We start from the raw sequence: 16669 nt of genomic DNA on the forward strand, positions 1-16669 counted from the left end.
AGCCTGCTGCCACATCTGACATCAAGTTTTTATTGTGGAAGACAGCCATCCTGTTAGCTCTGACCTCTGCCAGGAGAGTTTCGGAATTGCAAGCTCTCATGGCTGTGGAACCTTATATTATTTTTCATCAAGACAGGGTGTCTTTAAGGACTAATCCTACTTTCATGCCTAAGGTGATTTCCAAAGTGGCTTTAAATCAAACTATTCACTTGCCAACTTTTTCCCCCCTCCTCAAAATAAGGGGGAAAGGATCTTGCATTCCTTGGATGTACACAGACAACTACGTTTTTACCTGGACAGAACCAAGGACATCAGGAAATCAGAACAATTGTTTGTTTCTTATGCTTCAAGTTCCCAAGGTAAAGCCATTTCAAAACAGACCATTTCAAAATGGATTGCTCATGGAATCAGATTTTGTTATTCACACCATGGAAAGCAAATCCCAGGAAGTATAAGGACTCGCTCTACCAGAGCTGCTGCCACTTCAGCTGCCTTCCTCAGGGGAGTTCCGACCAAAGACATTTTGGAAGCTGCAACTTGGAGTTCAGTGCATACTGTTTCTAAGCACTACAATCTACCTCTCTATTCTAAGTCTAGGGCAGGCTTTGCTTCTGCAGTCTTGCAGGGCCTTTTAGCCGCCCCCTCTACTTTATGACCACCTCCCTTTTATTCTGCTTTGGGATTCAACCCTACAGTCATGACTGCAACAGTGAAACACGATGAACATAGTACAGTTGTGTACACTTACCATAAATGTAGATGTTCGAGTGTCTTCACTGTTGTAGTCGGGGTTACCCTCCCTCCTTTCCCCTCTTATTTTTTCTTTTGTGTGGTTCCCTTCTTCACCCTTCTTCTGAGGTGTATTTGCAAAGGGTATGGGATCTTACTCATTTTGGAACACCTGACATCTGGGGCAAGAAAAACTGGAGAACATGGCGTCGGCTGTCAGCTTTGTACTCCTGGCGCTCTGACGTCAGGGAGCATGGCTGAGCAGCCGACGCCAGACCCAGACTTTGGGATTCTGGCCGACCGAGGACTGCCTGCCGGCAGGGGAGAACCCTACAGTCATGACTGCAACAGTGAAGACACTCGAACATCTACATTTATGGTAAGTGTACACAACTGTACTTTCTCTTTCATCAGCATTCTTCTTGTAGGCCTCAGATTGCTAAACCCAACCCTTTGTCAGACATTGATAGTGCCATGTCCAGGTAAAAGACAAATTCCGTAATATGGAGCCGTCTATAGTCTGAGATGTCTAACTGTAGAAATGTTTGTTAAATATCTGTTTGTTTCCCTGTATGTCTACTATATGTGCAGTCATAACTGCAGGCTTTATTCCGCAAATACCAGAATATAAACTGAATATCTAGCTGTAGAGATGTATAAAATAAAATAAAATGTCACTTCTAGTCATCTTTGCAGCTTTTTTCCAGCATCTTAACAAATCAGCTGCTCAGCCACAAACTAATCAAATACAAACAAAATAACCATCAAATTACTCGATACTGCTTAACATCTCACTAAAAACAGTAAAATCATTGTAACATACTATTAGAATCAACAAGTGGGGATTGTTCATGCCTTTATATACTTAGTTAGATGGCCTGAGCCTAATTTAAGCTGTACTATTCACGCAGGAAAGATAAATTATTTATCAACTAGTATCAGTGAAGTAACTAACCACTGTTTTTGCACAAGAGTTATGCCTGACAGTTGTTAAAAATATTCGTGATACACCCTTTGTCTAAAAGCATTAAGCTCCTTCTACAGTAGTCTTTATTTTTCATGCATTCTACTTTATTAAAGGAGGCATTCTGTTATGGTGGCAGCTTTATGACAACTTTGCAAACATACACCACTTTTTACTGAAAGAGCTACCTTATCTTACTGTCATTCACATTAGTACTTTGCTCATTTCGCCTATTAGCACAAAAACTAAAACATTGACAAGCTATTCTACTTTGAGATCTTATGTGCAGGATGTCATTTACACAAGAGACTGCTGCATGCAGATTGCCGTTAAGTGAATGGTCTTTTAGCAAAAACATGCTGTGATCTGGTACTCTATCCCTTCCATAAAAAGTAAGCATTTTTAGTTTTTGAAAACTGCCCTAACAGAACTTAATATGCAGATCCTCCAAAGGCAGATGTTAAGACAACAGCAAGCAAATCTCTTGCCCAGCAATGTAACTTATGCCTATATAACAATGTGAAACTATGTTTACAGCAGTCTGCTCTATTAACAAATTAACAAGTTATGTAACTTATGCCTGTATAACAATGTGACAAATGTTTACAGTAGTCTGCTCTGTTAACAAATTAACAAATTATGTAGCATCATCTCTGACATAGCATGTTACATATAGCTCTTGGTTACCAAATTTGAAATAAGAAACTGAATGAAGTTTTGCTAAAGGAGTTGTAGTTTTTGGACTTTAAATGATTACACACAGATCTAGGTTTCTGACTGAGTAAGATTCTGTAACATAATGCAATATTTGCACCTGTAATTGGTGCATCATCTGTAAGGTATAACAGAGAATCAAGTATTTGCTTCAGTGTAAATGTATTTGTTAAGCAGATGAATCAACTTGGTGTAGAGTTGTTTCAGCTGTTACACAGGCCACAAGTGCAAAGCTAAATATGTGGTGTGTGTATGTATGTGTATACATATTATATGTCATAGTTTTAAAGTATGTTTCTAGGATATTACATTGGTTTATTGAAATAAGGAGCTGAATGGCTAAAAAACGTGGTACAAAATTATTAGCTATTCACGTTTGGTAATGCTACTTGAGATAAGGTGCAGCCATAGAATAGTCTAGAAAATATTGAAGGCATGGTGAATTTATTTCTAGATAAAGCGGAAAGGTGATGTCAGATTCTGTATTGGCTTCTAACATTTGGTTAGATTTTCAGTGATAAAAGTAAAATGTCTTCCCCAGTGAAATGGATGCCAAAGTACTTTAACTGTTGACGCAGTTAATATGGTTCTCCTTTTTCGTAGTATGAATGGAAATGAAAGATGCATGAGTAGACAGATAGAAATGACTTACTCTTATGTGAGTTTTGTATGATGTGGGATTTATAAAATACATTTTCTATAATTTAAAAAAAAAATTAGCTTTTTTTCTGGGCATCAGGTTGTTATTCAGCCCTGCACAGTAAGGCAGTGTTGTCATCAGCATGCCATTCTGTAACTAGTTACCCAAACAGTGCAAGAGCAGGCTGTTTTTAATACAGGAAGAAAAATGTAAAAGGCTCAAGATGCAGAGCACACCTGACTCTATACGTCTGTCTAAGTAGTTTCTGAACCAAGTATGTACATTCACATTAATTTGTAAAGTTTATACCTTATGTCAAAGGTTGTCATTGCTGTAGGTGTTGCATGCTTTGAATAGGTCTGAAAAAAGACCAGCAACAATACATCAATTTTCTGTAGCTTCCTTATTGTAGTTGGAAAGAGAAAGAAGGGCACTGTTAATTTCATAGCCTTTTCTCAACATCTGAGAGAACTTGAGTGGGTTATGACCTATGGTAAAACAGAGTGGGTTATGGCTTGTGGTAAAAGTAAAGCTTGTTAACCTCACACACACACACACACACACACACACACACACACACACACACACACACACACACACACACACACACACACACACACACACACACACACACACACACACACACACTCTCTTACTGCCTCTGTCTGATGCTTGTGTGTCAGAGTTCTGATACTCCAAACTGCAGAGTAAGATTAGTTCACACTTGTATTTTAAAGCATTTATTTTACCCAGTAGGAATCAAATTATTCTTTCAAGGTACAAATGGGTGTTAATGCAGTATATCAAAATCAATAACTTATTATCTCCTAGTGAATGGATCCCAGTAGTCTGAAAGCTTGAATAAGTGTAAAACCTAAGCGTGTCCATTAAAAGATATCACATCACCTATTGTGTTCCAGTGTCCTCACTTTTAGTCACTTCAGCATCCACACAGCATTTTGTTACAGGCTACTCCTCCCAACATTACACATAGGATCAAGGGACAAACCTTAAAACAAACATAAAAAAGTTAAGAGGAAAGAATGAGGGATACTGCACTTAAATGACAGAAAAGAATCATTGGTCCAGGAGTAGTTGAACATAAAAATAAATAAATTAATGTAAAAGGAATCCATTGCATCCTGGTATGGTAAGTTCCTCGCACAGTTCTATTGCTATATCTTTTTCCTTTTTTTTTTTCTTCACATTTGGTGAGATTCACAAGCCTTGTATCTTACTAGGAGAAAGAGGCACCCCTTAGCATATCCAGAACCACTGCAACAATAAAATACTGTGCAGGTTTGCACACCATTTTTTTTATAAACTTGAGAAGGGAGCACTATGAAACTTTCTGGTAAATGTCATTATTTTTATTATTATTTTTTTTATTTTATGCCTTTGTTGGCCAGGTAAGACCAGTGGACATAACAGTCCCCATTCAGGGGCAGCATCTGTAAGTGAATTGCTCAGAGTTGCACAGCAGGAAAATGAAAGTGAAATCATTCAAATCCTTAATAAAGACGCCTCTAAATATGCTAGCATTTGGATGCTGTACTAAGTCTTTGATTTTGTTTTTCTTTCTAAGTTGATGATAGTTCAAGTTTGATTTAATGGCCATTACTAATGAAATAATAAGGAATTATCACTGGAACCCCAGCTATTTTACCCAGGATTGGTGTCAATGCTACTTTGGGTGTCCCTTTAAAACAGGACATAAGCTTAGTGGTACTAACCAAGTCAATAACAAGTAAGTAAGTATATATGCAAATAAGATTGCCAAAGCAGTAGTAACTGTAGCAGAGTGAGTTTCCTTGTCCAGAAGTAGGATCATTTGCAGTTGTAATAGAAAAAGCAATGCAACTAGAAAGCTAGTTGGCAGCAGTTTGCTTACCATATGGTATGCCCAATCTCTTCTGAGCAAAGCAAACACCTAGCCCAACTTGCTCTAGTATTGTAAGCCTATAGTTGTGTACAAGAACCGGTAGTTTACAAAATCCTCTCATCTGATCTACAACGATGATAACAGTAGTAAGGTAGTTAATGTATTTATTTATTGATATTGGTAATAGGTGCGTCTGTCATAACTTTAGGATTGAAGCATGGATTTGCAGAACTGAAACTCTGTCTTAGCAATATAGTGTAACATTCAAAGTTCATAACAGCTTAGAGGTCACAAAATATCCTGACTGAAGTAATCACTACCAGTAAAATTGTTTACTGAATCACACACTTTAAATGAACTGAGTATACTGGTTCAGAAGGGCATTTAGGAAGAAATTGCAAAACAATATTTAAATCTAAAGGAGAAGAAAACTTCCTTGGCACCTCAGTTGAAGAATACCTTTCCAAAACAGCTTAACCGTAGGTAAGAAAAACAGTGGAGGATTCCGTGGAACATGTGCATAGGAAGACAAACAGCAAACCTTTACTAAAGAGTATGTTGAAGACCCCCATCTGCAGTTCTTGAGACCTTTTGTCAAATAGTAAAGAAGCTGATCATTCTTTAGGGAGGTAGACAGATCTATTTATGGATTACCCCACATGTATTCAATGTGTAAAAGTACTTGAGGATTAAGTTACCTTTCTAATCCTTAATTTTCTGGATCCAGGTGGATGATGATGTGACTGAGAGAGCCTGCCAGGAGACTACAATCCTCAGCAGATGAACAGTGGTGTGACGAGTTGACAGTGGTTGTGTCACATCCCATACCTTCATTGCTATCCTGCAGAGATGATAGAATTGAGACCACCTTTGTTTGATTGTATACCTTATTACAGTGATATTTTTGAGACTGTCAGAGAGCCAACTTGTTGTAAACAGTGCTTGAAGGTTTTGAAATCCATTTCTCTAGCTATCTTGTCCTGTATATTTGTTTATTGCTGAATCTGTGCTGGAGACCATAAGCATTGAACTTTGACAAAATTTAGGTGAACTCCCCACCTGGAATCTTATGATTTATTTTAAGAGTTGGAATGGAAAAGGGAAAGCAAGGGATCTACTGTTGTTTCTTTAAACCACTTGTCCTACTGTTCTTGGTCCTTTAGGACAGAGAAGATCATAGGTAATTCCTCCTTCTAGGGAGTATTAATCTGATTCTGCAGACTTGGGATAATGTAGAAATTTCCTCATTTGACATCTTGAATTCTGAGCCATCATCATACTTTTAGATATGTGATCCAGGAAGAAGAGTATAAACATCAATGTAGTCTTCTTTAGTATCATACTGGAAGAGCAGCATGTCAAAGATTCATGTCTAGACCATATTTTGTATCATTCCCTGAAACAGTTGATAAAGCAACATGAAGTCTGATGATCTTCTGAATGGATATGTACCAAACAGTTGTCCAAGTAGAAGTAAATGGAATGTCCCTTAACCTGAGAGCTATATTGAGCATGGCCAAACATTTGTGAAAAGTTCTGGGCTCTGGTTAGACTGAATGGAAGCACATTACACTGAAAATGTTCTTCACCCACTACAAATCTGAGGAACCTCTTCTTTAGGAGAGGCTTGGAACATGCACATAAATGTGAGGTCCACTCTTATTTTCCACATATGATAAATAAAAGGAATTAGACTGCAGAACTTGCATGAATTTTCAGTTCCCAAATGATTGTTTGATAAAGAACCCACAGTAGGTCTCTAGTCTTTTTCTGGGGATCAGGGAAAAAAAGCAAATAACCTGCTCTTCTGAATTAGGAAGGAACTGTTTCTCTAACCTTTTTTGCTAATGTCTCATGTGATACAGAAGCTGCAAAGGCTTGAATCTGTGGATGCTTTGAGTTGTTAGTGTGCAGCTGAAATTTATAAAAATGCTATCTTGTACACATTTGTAATCCCCCATTCACCAACAGTTGCCAGAAACTGCTGAATTCTGCCCCATCCAGTGATGGTGGTGTAACTGTGTGAGTGAAGGAGTTCACAGAGGCATAGGTTGAAAGAGGTTTTTTTTTTAGATTCTGATTTATCAATATACTTTGGTGGTTTTAGTGGAGATTTGGACATTTTTTTCTTTTGCCTTTTCTTTTCCCTTTTCAACTAAAAAGTAAATCTAGCAATACATTGAGCATCCCAGTTTTGTTGAAAACATCTTGGTATCTCTTGTTCATTAAGCCACACTTGCCTTGTAAACATTAGTGAAGATACAGTCACCCTGAAAGATGTTACATCAGAGATACTGTTGGGCTATTTTTGCTGCTCCAAATTAGCAGTCTTGGAGGCACTCAAGTTTTTGAAGTTGAGATAACATATCAGAAACTGACAAACTGATATTCAACTGGTATGTCAGAATAGATCAAATTATTCAGTGAGTAGGGAGCTATATGTCATTAAGAAAGTATCATTTAATCATGACTTGTGTGATTGTGGCATATTTATAATAAGGGAACATATTCAAATATTAACCATTTACCTGACTTAACAGAGGACATAACTTGCCAAGTAGTCAGGATGAGATCTGAACCAAACACTAGCTTCATCTAACACCTTATAAAAAATAAAGCTGTAGTGAATTAAGATTGCTTTTAAAAAGATCTAGCTCAAATAAAGCTGTTCTGGCTCGCTTGAAATAATGGTCAGAAAGGAGTTGCAAATGTTTTCCAAAATTAATGTTCTTACTAAGGGGAGGGTGAGGTACTGAGTATGTTGCTCAACGTTATCCTTTTCTTGTTCAAGTTCATCATTATAAAAGTTATGCTCCCACACAACAGATTCAGCAAGAAATGGGCAAGAAGAAAGTGATCCTTGTTAGTATTACCACTGAAGTCACTGAAGAAATGTTGCATTATTCTAAATAATATTTCAGCAAATGTATTGCAACCAAACTCAAAAGAAGAATAATTTCTTGGATGGCTTTTATTAGTGAAGAAACCAAACAGAAACTCTGCAGTGTGGTGGGTATGAAGTTCACCTGTAGGTGCAGAACATATTTCAAGGAGTGAACTTCACACCCTCCACACTGCAAAGTTTTTGCTTGGTTTGTTTTTGACTCCAGTATAGGTTACATACTGGGTTTTCTGAGACTTTAGGGATGCCATTGATTTTTCTTTTTTGCTTTTATTAGTGAAGCTTACAGAATATCTACATCCTCTGTCAATTTCAAGCTAAGAGCTCGATTTTAGCACATCACAAACCTCATAACTATGCAGATTTTTCTGTCATGTTTTTGGTCTGTTCCTTATATAATTTGTGGTTTTCTAGCAGGTCATTAAGGACCGAACACACTAAATAATGAAATACATTTGAGTTTCAGGATTCATTTTATTAAGAAAATGCATATTAAAGTAAAATGTGATAGTCTATCCACTTTCTAAGTTTATACGAGCAATATTTAAAAATTGTCCCTGATTGTGGACCTTTGTAGCCCCATTATTTTTGGCTTTGTCAAGAATTCTTGTGCTAAGAAGTGGAGAGGTATGGTGTATTGTACTTTTCACTATTAATTAGGATGGAGGAAATGCTCAAGTACGCACGTTGTCACTGTCAGCATCTTTAGTCCTTTCTTGATTTCTCAGAAAAATTAGCTTTTTCTGCCACTAGCTTGGGTGTCTTTGTATTTTCAGTTTAATGGTTAACAGAATCAGGCATACACTGGTAGTTCACTATTCACTCAGAAAGGCAGTTTCATTTTTAGGATAGTTTCCAAGAATCACCAACCTTTAAACTTTAGAAAAACACATTGGAAATTCTTAGGAATTTTAAATGCACCAAAGTACACAAAATAAGGACATATAAGTACAATAGCTGGAAAGAGAGAGAGAGAGTGAGAGATGGAGGGAGACTTCTAGTAAGCTTGTAAAATGATTGTCATAGAGTTGATAAAGCAATCGTGTCTACAGCGTACATTTTTCAACTTCCCATACCTTTAAGGAGAAAAACATCATTAATAGTTTTTAATAATACTGCCTTTATAGATTGCTCTTGGTATATATCACATGACTCCAAATTGATACCCTCCTGAAGAATTTTTAGAATAATGTTCCAGTTTTTCACTTTCTCCTTTGCTTCTGGCACCAAGCTAGTGTATCAACATTAATAATGGCAAAAAAATGTGCACTGGGATTCAGTAATGCCTACACTATGTGTACACCAAGTGTTCTGAGTGAAAAAACAATACAGGCATAACCCATACCTTATTTTTCGACTGATTTTCATGCAGCTTTAAATATTGACAGGGATTCATAAAGGTTACCACAAAGTGTAGACTACATGTACACGTAGTGTAATCTTTCTGAGTGATTAGAAAGCACAAAAAATGTGGTGGGGATGTTCTTGAATACATACAGTGTACACTTAGTATAGGCATTATTGAATCTGGCCCATAGTCAACCACTACTTGTCAAATGAAGCCAAGTAAAATTTAGCTGCTGGGAGATGAAAGATTTCATTTCTCACAGAAGGTACTGAAAGGTGGACTAGATTTAATTTAGGTCTATCACTCCCCTGTATAATACACTACAGATAACAGGTCATCATTAGACAGTGGTAGCCCATTTTCTCTCCACCTTTTTGTTGGTACTGGAAAGACTGAAATGATAAATTTCAAAGAAAAGAAACAATATTAGCAGATCTGCAAATACTTCACTCTGTCCTTTTATTAAGTCTACCAGCAAGCTGAGTTGTTTCCTGACTCAGGTAGTGCACAGATAGTCTAGCAGAGTGCTGGGGTTGGTTTTCACTATGTATTGCCCTCTCATTACTGGAGATGCTGCAGACGGCTGTATCCCTGTGCCTCTTACATCAGTTAGAGACACTAACTTTCCTATCCAAAGAACTGGGAAACAAACTGAGAGATGGAATTTAGAAGACTGGTAGGGATCCTACATTGACACTGTGTGGGATGCCAAGATGTATATGGAAAATAACAGTACAGATAAGGAGATGCAATTTAAATGGGACAACAGATTGAGCATGTAAGAACTGGGGTACATTTTCAGAAAAAGTTATGCAAAATGATAGCCATTGAGTTTTTAGTTGCAAATCAAAAGTATGCTCTGAAGGTACAGTGGTAATTTGTACACACTTCAGAAAAGATGCATAGCATGCATACATGTAAGCTAACAAATACAGCTATACTTTATTTCACCCTTCATATTAAACATTCATATTTCTGAATTTTTGTCTTGAAGGCACTTGCAGAAATGTTGAGAAAAAATAAAACATTGAAACATCTTAATGTGGAATCCAACTTCATCACTGGTACTGGAATCCAGGCACTAACAGAGGCACTGAGAGATAATGAAACCTTAACAGAAATCAAAATCGATAACCAGGTAAGTGTGTCAGCAGACACATTGTTTGCATATTCAAAAATAGAGTAATATATCAGCCAGTCACTTTGATGATCCATTTTAAAAATCGTAAGCCATACATCTGTTTCTTTTCTTACATTTTATGTTATGCTTTTACTGCTAGAGATAGAAACGTGACCTGCTGAGTATATGAGTTCTGTGACTATCACTTGCACCTCTGTCACTTCACTTTCTATGCTGCGCATTTTCATTTGTCGATCACTGACATGTTTGAGTCATGTGATTTACAGACACAGTGGAGAGATGCCATGACAGAGAAGGGGGAAGTTCAGAAGGAACTCACTGTTCTTAAAGAGGAGAAAGCACAAGGGCCAGATGGGCTGCCTCCCAGAGTCCTCACAGATCTGACCGGTGTGTTGGCAGACTCCCTAATGGATATTTTTAAGAAATCATTAGCTAATGTAGAAGTTTCAGAGGACAGGAAGATAGGAACTGTGGTACCTTTGTACGTGGAGTGAGGGAAGAGAAGAAAAATAAAATGTGAAGAACTTCAGATGTACCAATTTGAGTGGCAGGAAAAGTCATGAAAAATATCCTGAGATGAAGGGTTGTATTTCTAGACAGCAATCTTCAGGACAGCACCCAGTGTGGGTTCATGGTTAGAAAGCACTGTCCATCAGCCTGACGTAGTTTTTATAACTGGGTTGCAGGTAAACTTGACAAGGGAATATGAGGAGATGTAGTCTACCTGGGCATCAGTAAGGCCTGTGATTTGGTCCTACAGAGGAAGCTGCTAGGAAAACTTAGATGGTTTGGAGGTAGGACAGAGTCTGGAAAGCTACACAATTGAGTGGTGGGACACAGGATTGTAATTAGAGACAGTGTCTAGTATTTGGCATGTTACTAGTAGAGTACTGCAGAAGTCTGCCATAGGTCCAGTACTCTTCAGTGCATTTGAGTGAGATATATATATATATATATATATATATATATATATATATATATATATATATATCTAAGAAAATAGTGAGGGAGATGAGGTCTATATCAGATCATCGAAATGGCTCATTATCGAATGCCGTAATGTCGAACTACAAAACCCGAACCCTAACAATATCAAAACCTCAAAACAGCAAATTTTTTCCCAGGGAAAAAATTTGCTGTTCCTTGAAACGCACACAACACCACAAGCACACTAAAAAGCAGCAATCCACACACATACATTTAAAAGTTACATCTAACCCTACACTACACTGCACATACACTACTATCTATCCCTTACTTTAACCCAGACCCTAAACCTAAGGTCCGTCACTATCGCGTACTCACCTCACCTGTGCCCTAACCCTAATTAACTTAACCCGCCCCTAACCCCAAATTCTCACTATCGCACACTCACCTCACCCGTGCCCTAACCCTAACTCACGTAACCCACCCCTAACCCCAAATTCTGTCACAATTGCACACTTAACTGACCCGTGCCCTAACCCTAACTCACCCAACCCGCGCCCTAACCCGAACGTCCACACAGTCACACACTTACCTTAACCCAACCTGTAACTTTCCACCGCATCGGTGAAAACAGCAAAGCCACAACAACGGCCAACTGAATTCTTTCCCTAGGAAAGAATTTGGTTTTGTGCAGCTTCGCTGTTTTTGAGCATTCGCTATATTGGGTTTGATATTAGATCATTCGAAATTCTGCCGTTTCAATGATCTAATATAGACCCAGGGAGATGTACCTTTTTTTCTGGTGACACAAAGGGAGGGGTAGAAATGGGGGATGTGAGGGATGCATATATGGAATGATTTGGAAAGGATGAACAAGTATGCAGTCATAGTAGCAGATGAGTTTCAGTGCAAACAAATGCGGAGTACTATGTTTAGGCCACAGCAACCTGGTTATGAAGTAAAAAGAGTGTGAAGCTGATGACAGAGAGGGAAAAAGATTTGGGGGTGTTGATCACACCTAGTTTGGATCACCAGAAACAGAGTGAGAGAGCAGTGGCATCTGCAAAGGGAATGTTGGTGTGTATCTTCAGGGATAGAAGAAAGAAAAGAGATGATCCACCCTAGAGGGCTTTAGTCGAACCACACCTTGAGCACTTTGTCCATTTTGGAGGGGCCATACAAGGAAGGGAACACCAGACTGCTGGAAGGAATCCAGAGGAAAGCCACTACCAGAAAGGTTCAGTGGCTTCAGGGGAAGGGATATGACTAGAGACTAGGGAAGCTTAAGATTTCCTTCCATTTCACTGTTGCAACATTCTTTACAATAGGGATCCCTGCCAAGGGTGTCCCAATGTCCAGCCGGTGTACCAAAGCCTTTAGATTGCTGTAAGGTACGCCGTTCATCACACGCATATAGCGTAGGGCATAAAGGTGACATCCAGATTAATGTGACAACCTTTTTTATGGTTAATGGTAAAAAATATTACATCACTGATAGGTTTAATTGTAATACAAGGGGGTGGTTTATTTAGGCTCATGTTTGAAATGTTCTGCTTTTTACGTGGGCAAAACCGATAGACCCCTCAGGAATAGAATATATGAGCATTTGTATGCCACTGACAAAGGAAATGTAAATAATGCATTGGCTAGGCATATTTTGTTGTTTCCTGAGCATGAATTTAGTTTTTTGGTTATTGAAAAAATTCCTGAAAACAATAGGGGAGGACCAATGGGATTGAAACTTGAAGAAAAGGAACTTATATGGCAGCTGAAATTAAATGCCTTGGTTCCGCCAGGATTAAATGATGTAGTTAATATTAAAAGTATTTTGAAATTAAAAGCTTTACTTAGATAGATTTACATCTATATATTTTTATAATTGGAATGTAAATGATTAAGTTATTTGTATATAGGTGAATGTGTATTTGTATTTGGATACGTTTGTTGTAGATTGTAGGAAATGTTTAAGTGAAATTGATTTGGGACTTTAATTTGAGGCTGTGTGGTTTGTGAAGGAAATTATGTCATGATTGTTTATTGTATTTAAGGACATTGATTTCCTATGTAAAATTGTCTGAAGAAGTTTACTTATTTTAGTAAATGAAAGCGCTTACCATATTATTATTTTTGCCTCCAGTGTGGTTTTTCTCCTTTTGTTTTATTATTTAGTGGTGTCTTCCTTTTACTGACATCCAGATGTGCTATCCTCAGCACTTCTTTGCCACCAATCAAAATGCCATCTTTTGATCATCGGTCTGAACAACTGTTTCATTGCTGGTCACTAAGCCGTTTCAGATAAGTGCCCCGTTGGGGTATTTGCTCTTATATTTTTTTCCTTTTGTTTGTTGCTTGTGAGGTTCATGTCATCCAGAAAGGGTAAATGCCAGTGTGGGAGACCGATTCCCCATAAAGACTGTCATGAGCAGTGCTTATTTTGTCTTGCTGATGACCACGTCCTGTTCTATTTGTCAGGCTTTCATCCCAAAGACTCTCCATAGTCTGCTTTCCTCTTTGGCCCTCTATTTACAGAACCAACTTAAGCTTATAGCAAAAGACAATATGGAGGGAACTTCCTGCTCTTAGGGTCAGCCTTCCATGAAGAAGAAAGCCAAGAAGTCGGGGTTCGATTCTTCCACTGTACTACCTCTGCCAGATGTCTCTTCTGAGGCAAATGAAAGCCCAAAGGATTGCCTGGTTCCTCCATTGGATTCCTGTGCCACGACTACTTTGGATCTCACCTTGCACATGTCCCTGGAGGCCTTGCAGACCACTGCTACGGATGTTCAGCAGGAACTGCACCCGATTGTTACCGAAGGACATAGGGGTGTTCCTCAGACCTTGGTTAGAGAGGAAGTTCCAACTGCAGTTTTGGAATGTCATCCAATGTCTGAGCCTTCTAGGTTTTACAGGGCAGGCATCCCTTTGAAAAAGAAACTAAAAACAAAGTATGTTCCTGCTATCCCTAGGGACCCCCAGAGTGAATTGCAAAATTTCACTCAGGGTTTGTTTAATGCCATTATGGCTTTGAAAGCTTCTCAAGGAATTTCTGATGTTCTTCGTGTTCCACTGTTTCCAGTCATCACACTTGGGTTATCTGCCTGCAGGTAGCCCTCAGTCGGCCCCAATTCCAGAGACTTAGTATTTCTGTATCAGTTGCTGTTTCTCCAGGACTGACGTCAGGTCGTCAGGGGTATAAAAACAGGCAGGTGATGCCATTACAGCAGTCTTTCTTGCCGAGGAGCCTGAAGCAGAAGCAGTTCGCATGAATGCCGGTCGGCCGCTACTAGAGTTTTCGTTTCCGAATTGAATCATCCTGAAGTCTTATAAAGCTAAGTACCCCATTGGGAGTCCTCTTTTGTTGCTCTAACCGATGTCCGAAAAAGTTAACAATTGTCTTGCCTGTGAAAAGCAAATACCACACCGAGATTTCCATTCTTACTGTGCCAGTTGTTTAGGCCCAGACCACGACAATCCTCACTGTTGGTTTTGTGCTTTGTTCAATGCCCGAACTATTTGTAATTGGGCCCTTATTGTCGCTAAATACTTTCGCTCTCGATCTCCGTATTCCGAAATGGCTATGGTAAGCCATCCAACTACCGATCTTCTGAAAAAACATAAGGATAAAGAAAGAGACAGACAGCATATGTCCAAAACTGCCGATGACGCTTCCGTTAAGCTAGTCACCAGTTCACTGGTACTCAGTGAGGTGCTTTCGCAGCCCCTCATGCCTGCTTCGATGGATTGGCAGGCCTCTACTGAGACCTGTTCGGAGTACTGTATGCCGCAAGACTCTTTGACTATGGAATCTGTGGATGTCTCTACCTTGGATGGGTCCAGAGCCACTGTGCAGGCACCGGCTTCTGAAGAAGTTCTTTGCATTACCGATACTCGACACAAACCGATGACTTATTTTGCGTCTTCAGTTTTGTCTAAAAGTACCGAGTTTCTAAGGCCAAGAGTACGAGCTATGCCTAAAAAACTGACGACCCAATCTCAAGCACCTGCTTCCTTGCCACAATCTGAAATGCTTAAAATGGCAGAAGACCTGATCATGCTGATTAGGGGAAGCCAGCCTTCCCCTGCTAAGAGAAAAAGAGACCTGTCCCCAGCAGCATTAACTGACCAAGAATCCAACTCCAGCCTTTCTGAATATGAAGGCATTCCTTTATCTGCTTATGAGGATTCAGATGCAGAGGAATCCTTTCCCTCTGCTTCCCCTCCAGAGGATTTTTCTTTTGGTGAAACCTTTCATACTTTAAAGAGAGCATTTCCATTGGGAATGCCAGGATTATCCTCAGTCCAAAAAGAGACTCAGAGAATTTTTAAATTTGCCACAACATAGACCTTTAGCTATCCCTCCTGTTCTGGATGTTGTGGATGATGTGATGTCTTTATGGAATCCAGTCTGACTCCTGATACTTTACCCCCTGCTCCAAGGAAACCAGACAAATACTAGAGAGTCCCTGACTTTCACAAATTTCTTTTCAAAAATCCTACTGCTGACCCAGAGGAAATTTCCCAAGGGCCTAAAGGTATAAAAGCAACTACAGCTAAGAATCCCACCCCTTTGGACAGGGATTCCCAAGCTTTGGTCAGATGGGGTAAAAAAGTATGCACCTCTGCAACTCTAGCCATTATGGCATTGAATTGCCAGTTTCACATGCTGAAATACCAACAACATATTATGGAACTTATTAAGCAAAAATTATCTACCTTTACAGACTGTGCAGAAAATAATGAATTACAGGAGCTCATGCATTCTGCAAGCCAATTCAGCAAGCATACCTTGCAATGTGAGTTTGACGCCCTAGAAGCATCTTGCAGGGCAGCAGTCACTGGTTCTGTACTGGGCAGGCATACGTGGCTTAAGAAACAGACCTTGCCAGACCATGTCAAATCAAAATTACTAGACGCTCCTTTGAAAAGGGGCAATTTGTTTTGCACCAAAGCAGAAGAGGTTCTAAAATAGATGGAAGAAAAAGCTAAGCCTATGAAGACAGTCAAAGTTTTTTGCAGGTGCAGCCTCCAAGATTCAGTAGGTGTTGCCCCTCGAAACATTGGTCCTTTCCAGCCCCCTCAAGGCCATCTCAAACTAGACCCAGGAGAAAAAGACCCACCACATTACAGTCTCAGGGTATGCAGAGATCTAAGCAATGGAGTACCTCCACTTCTGAAACAGAGAGTGCTAAGCCACCCCCTTAAGGAAAGAATTCACAATGACTTCTCAACTCCACTCCTCACCTCTGCCCAATTGCTCGTGCCCCTAGGAGGAAAACTTGCCCACCATCCAAAAAACTGGGCCTCCATCACCAAAGACCGATGGGTCCTCAACATTGTATCCCAGGGATACAAATTTTTACTTCCACAACCTGCCAACCCCAAAAGGGTTCTCAGACCTTCCTCCAAACCAGTGGGCAGAGGC

At 39.3% G+C, this 16669-nt stretch overlaps 1 protein-coding gene across 2 annotated transcripts in view; it reads left to right on the top strand.

Moving 5' to 3' along the window:
- Window positions 1–16669, top strand: part of LOC122806810 (tropomodulin-2-like) — a 922231-nt gene that overhangs the window by 768873 nt on the left and 136689 nt on the right. For both annotated transcript variants that reach the window (XM_044077540.1, XM_044077541.1), the window contains exon 8: window positions 10174–10317. In XM_044077540.1, coding sequence (XP_043933475.1) covers window positions 10174–10317 — 144 coding nt within the window. The remainder of the gene's footprint in view (window positions 1–10173; window positions 10318–16669) is intronic.

Source organism: Protopterus annectens, chromosome 7.part0 (assembly GCF_019279795.1).
Source record: "Protopterus annectens isolate FY-2018-M chromosome 7.part0, PAN1.0, whole genome shotgun sequence".
Taxonomy (NCBI): domain Eukaryota; kingdom Metazoa; phylum Chordata; order Ceratodontiformes; family Protopteridae; genus Protopterus; species Protopterus annectens.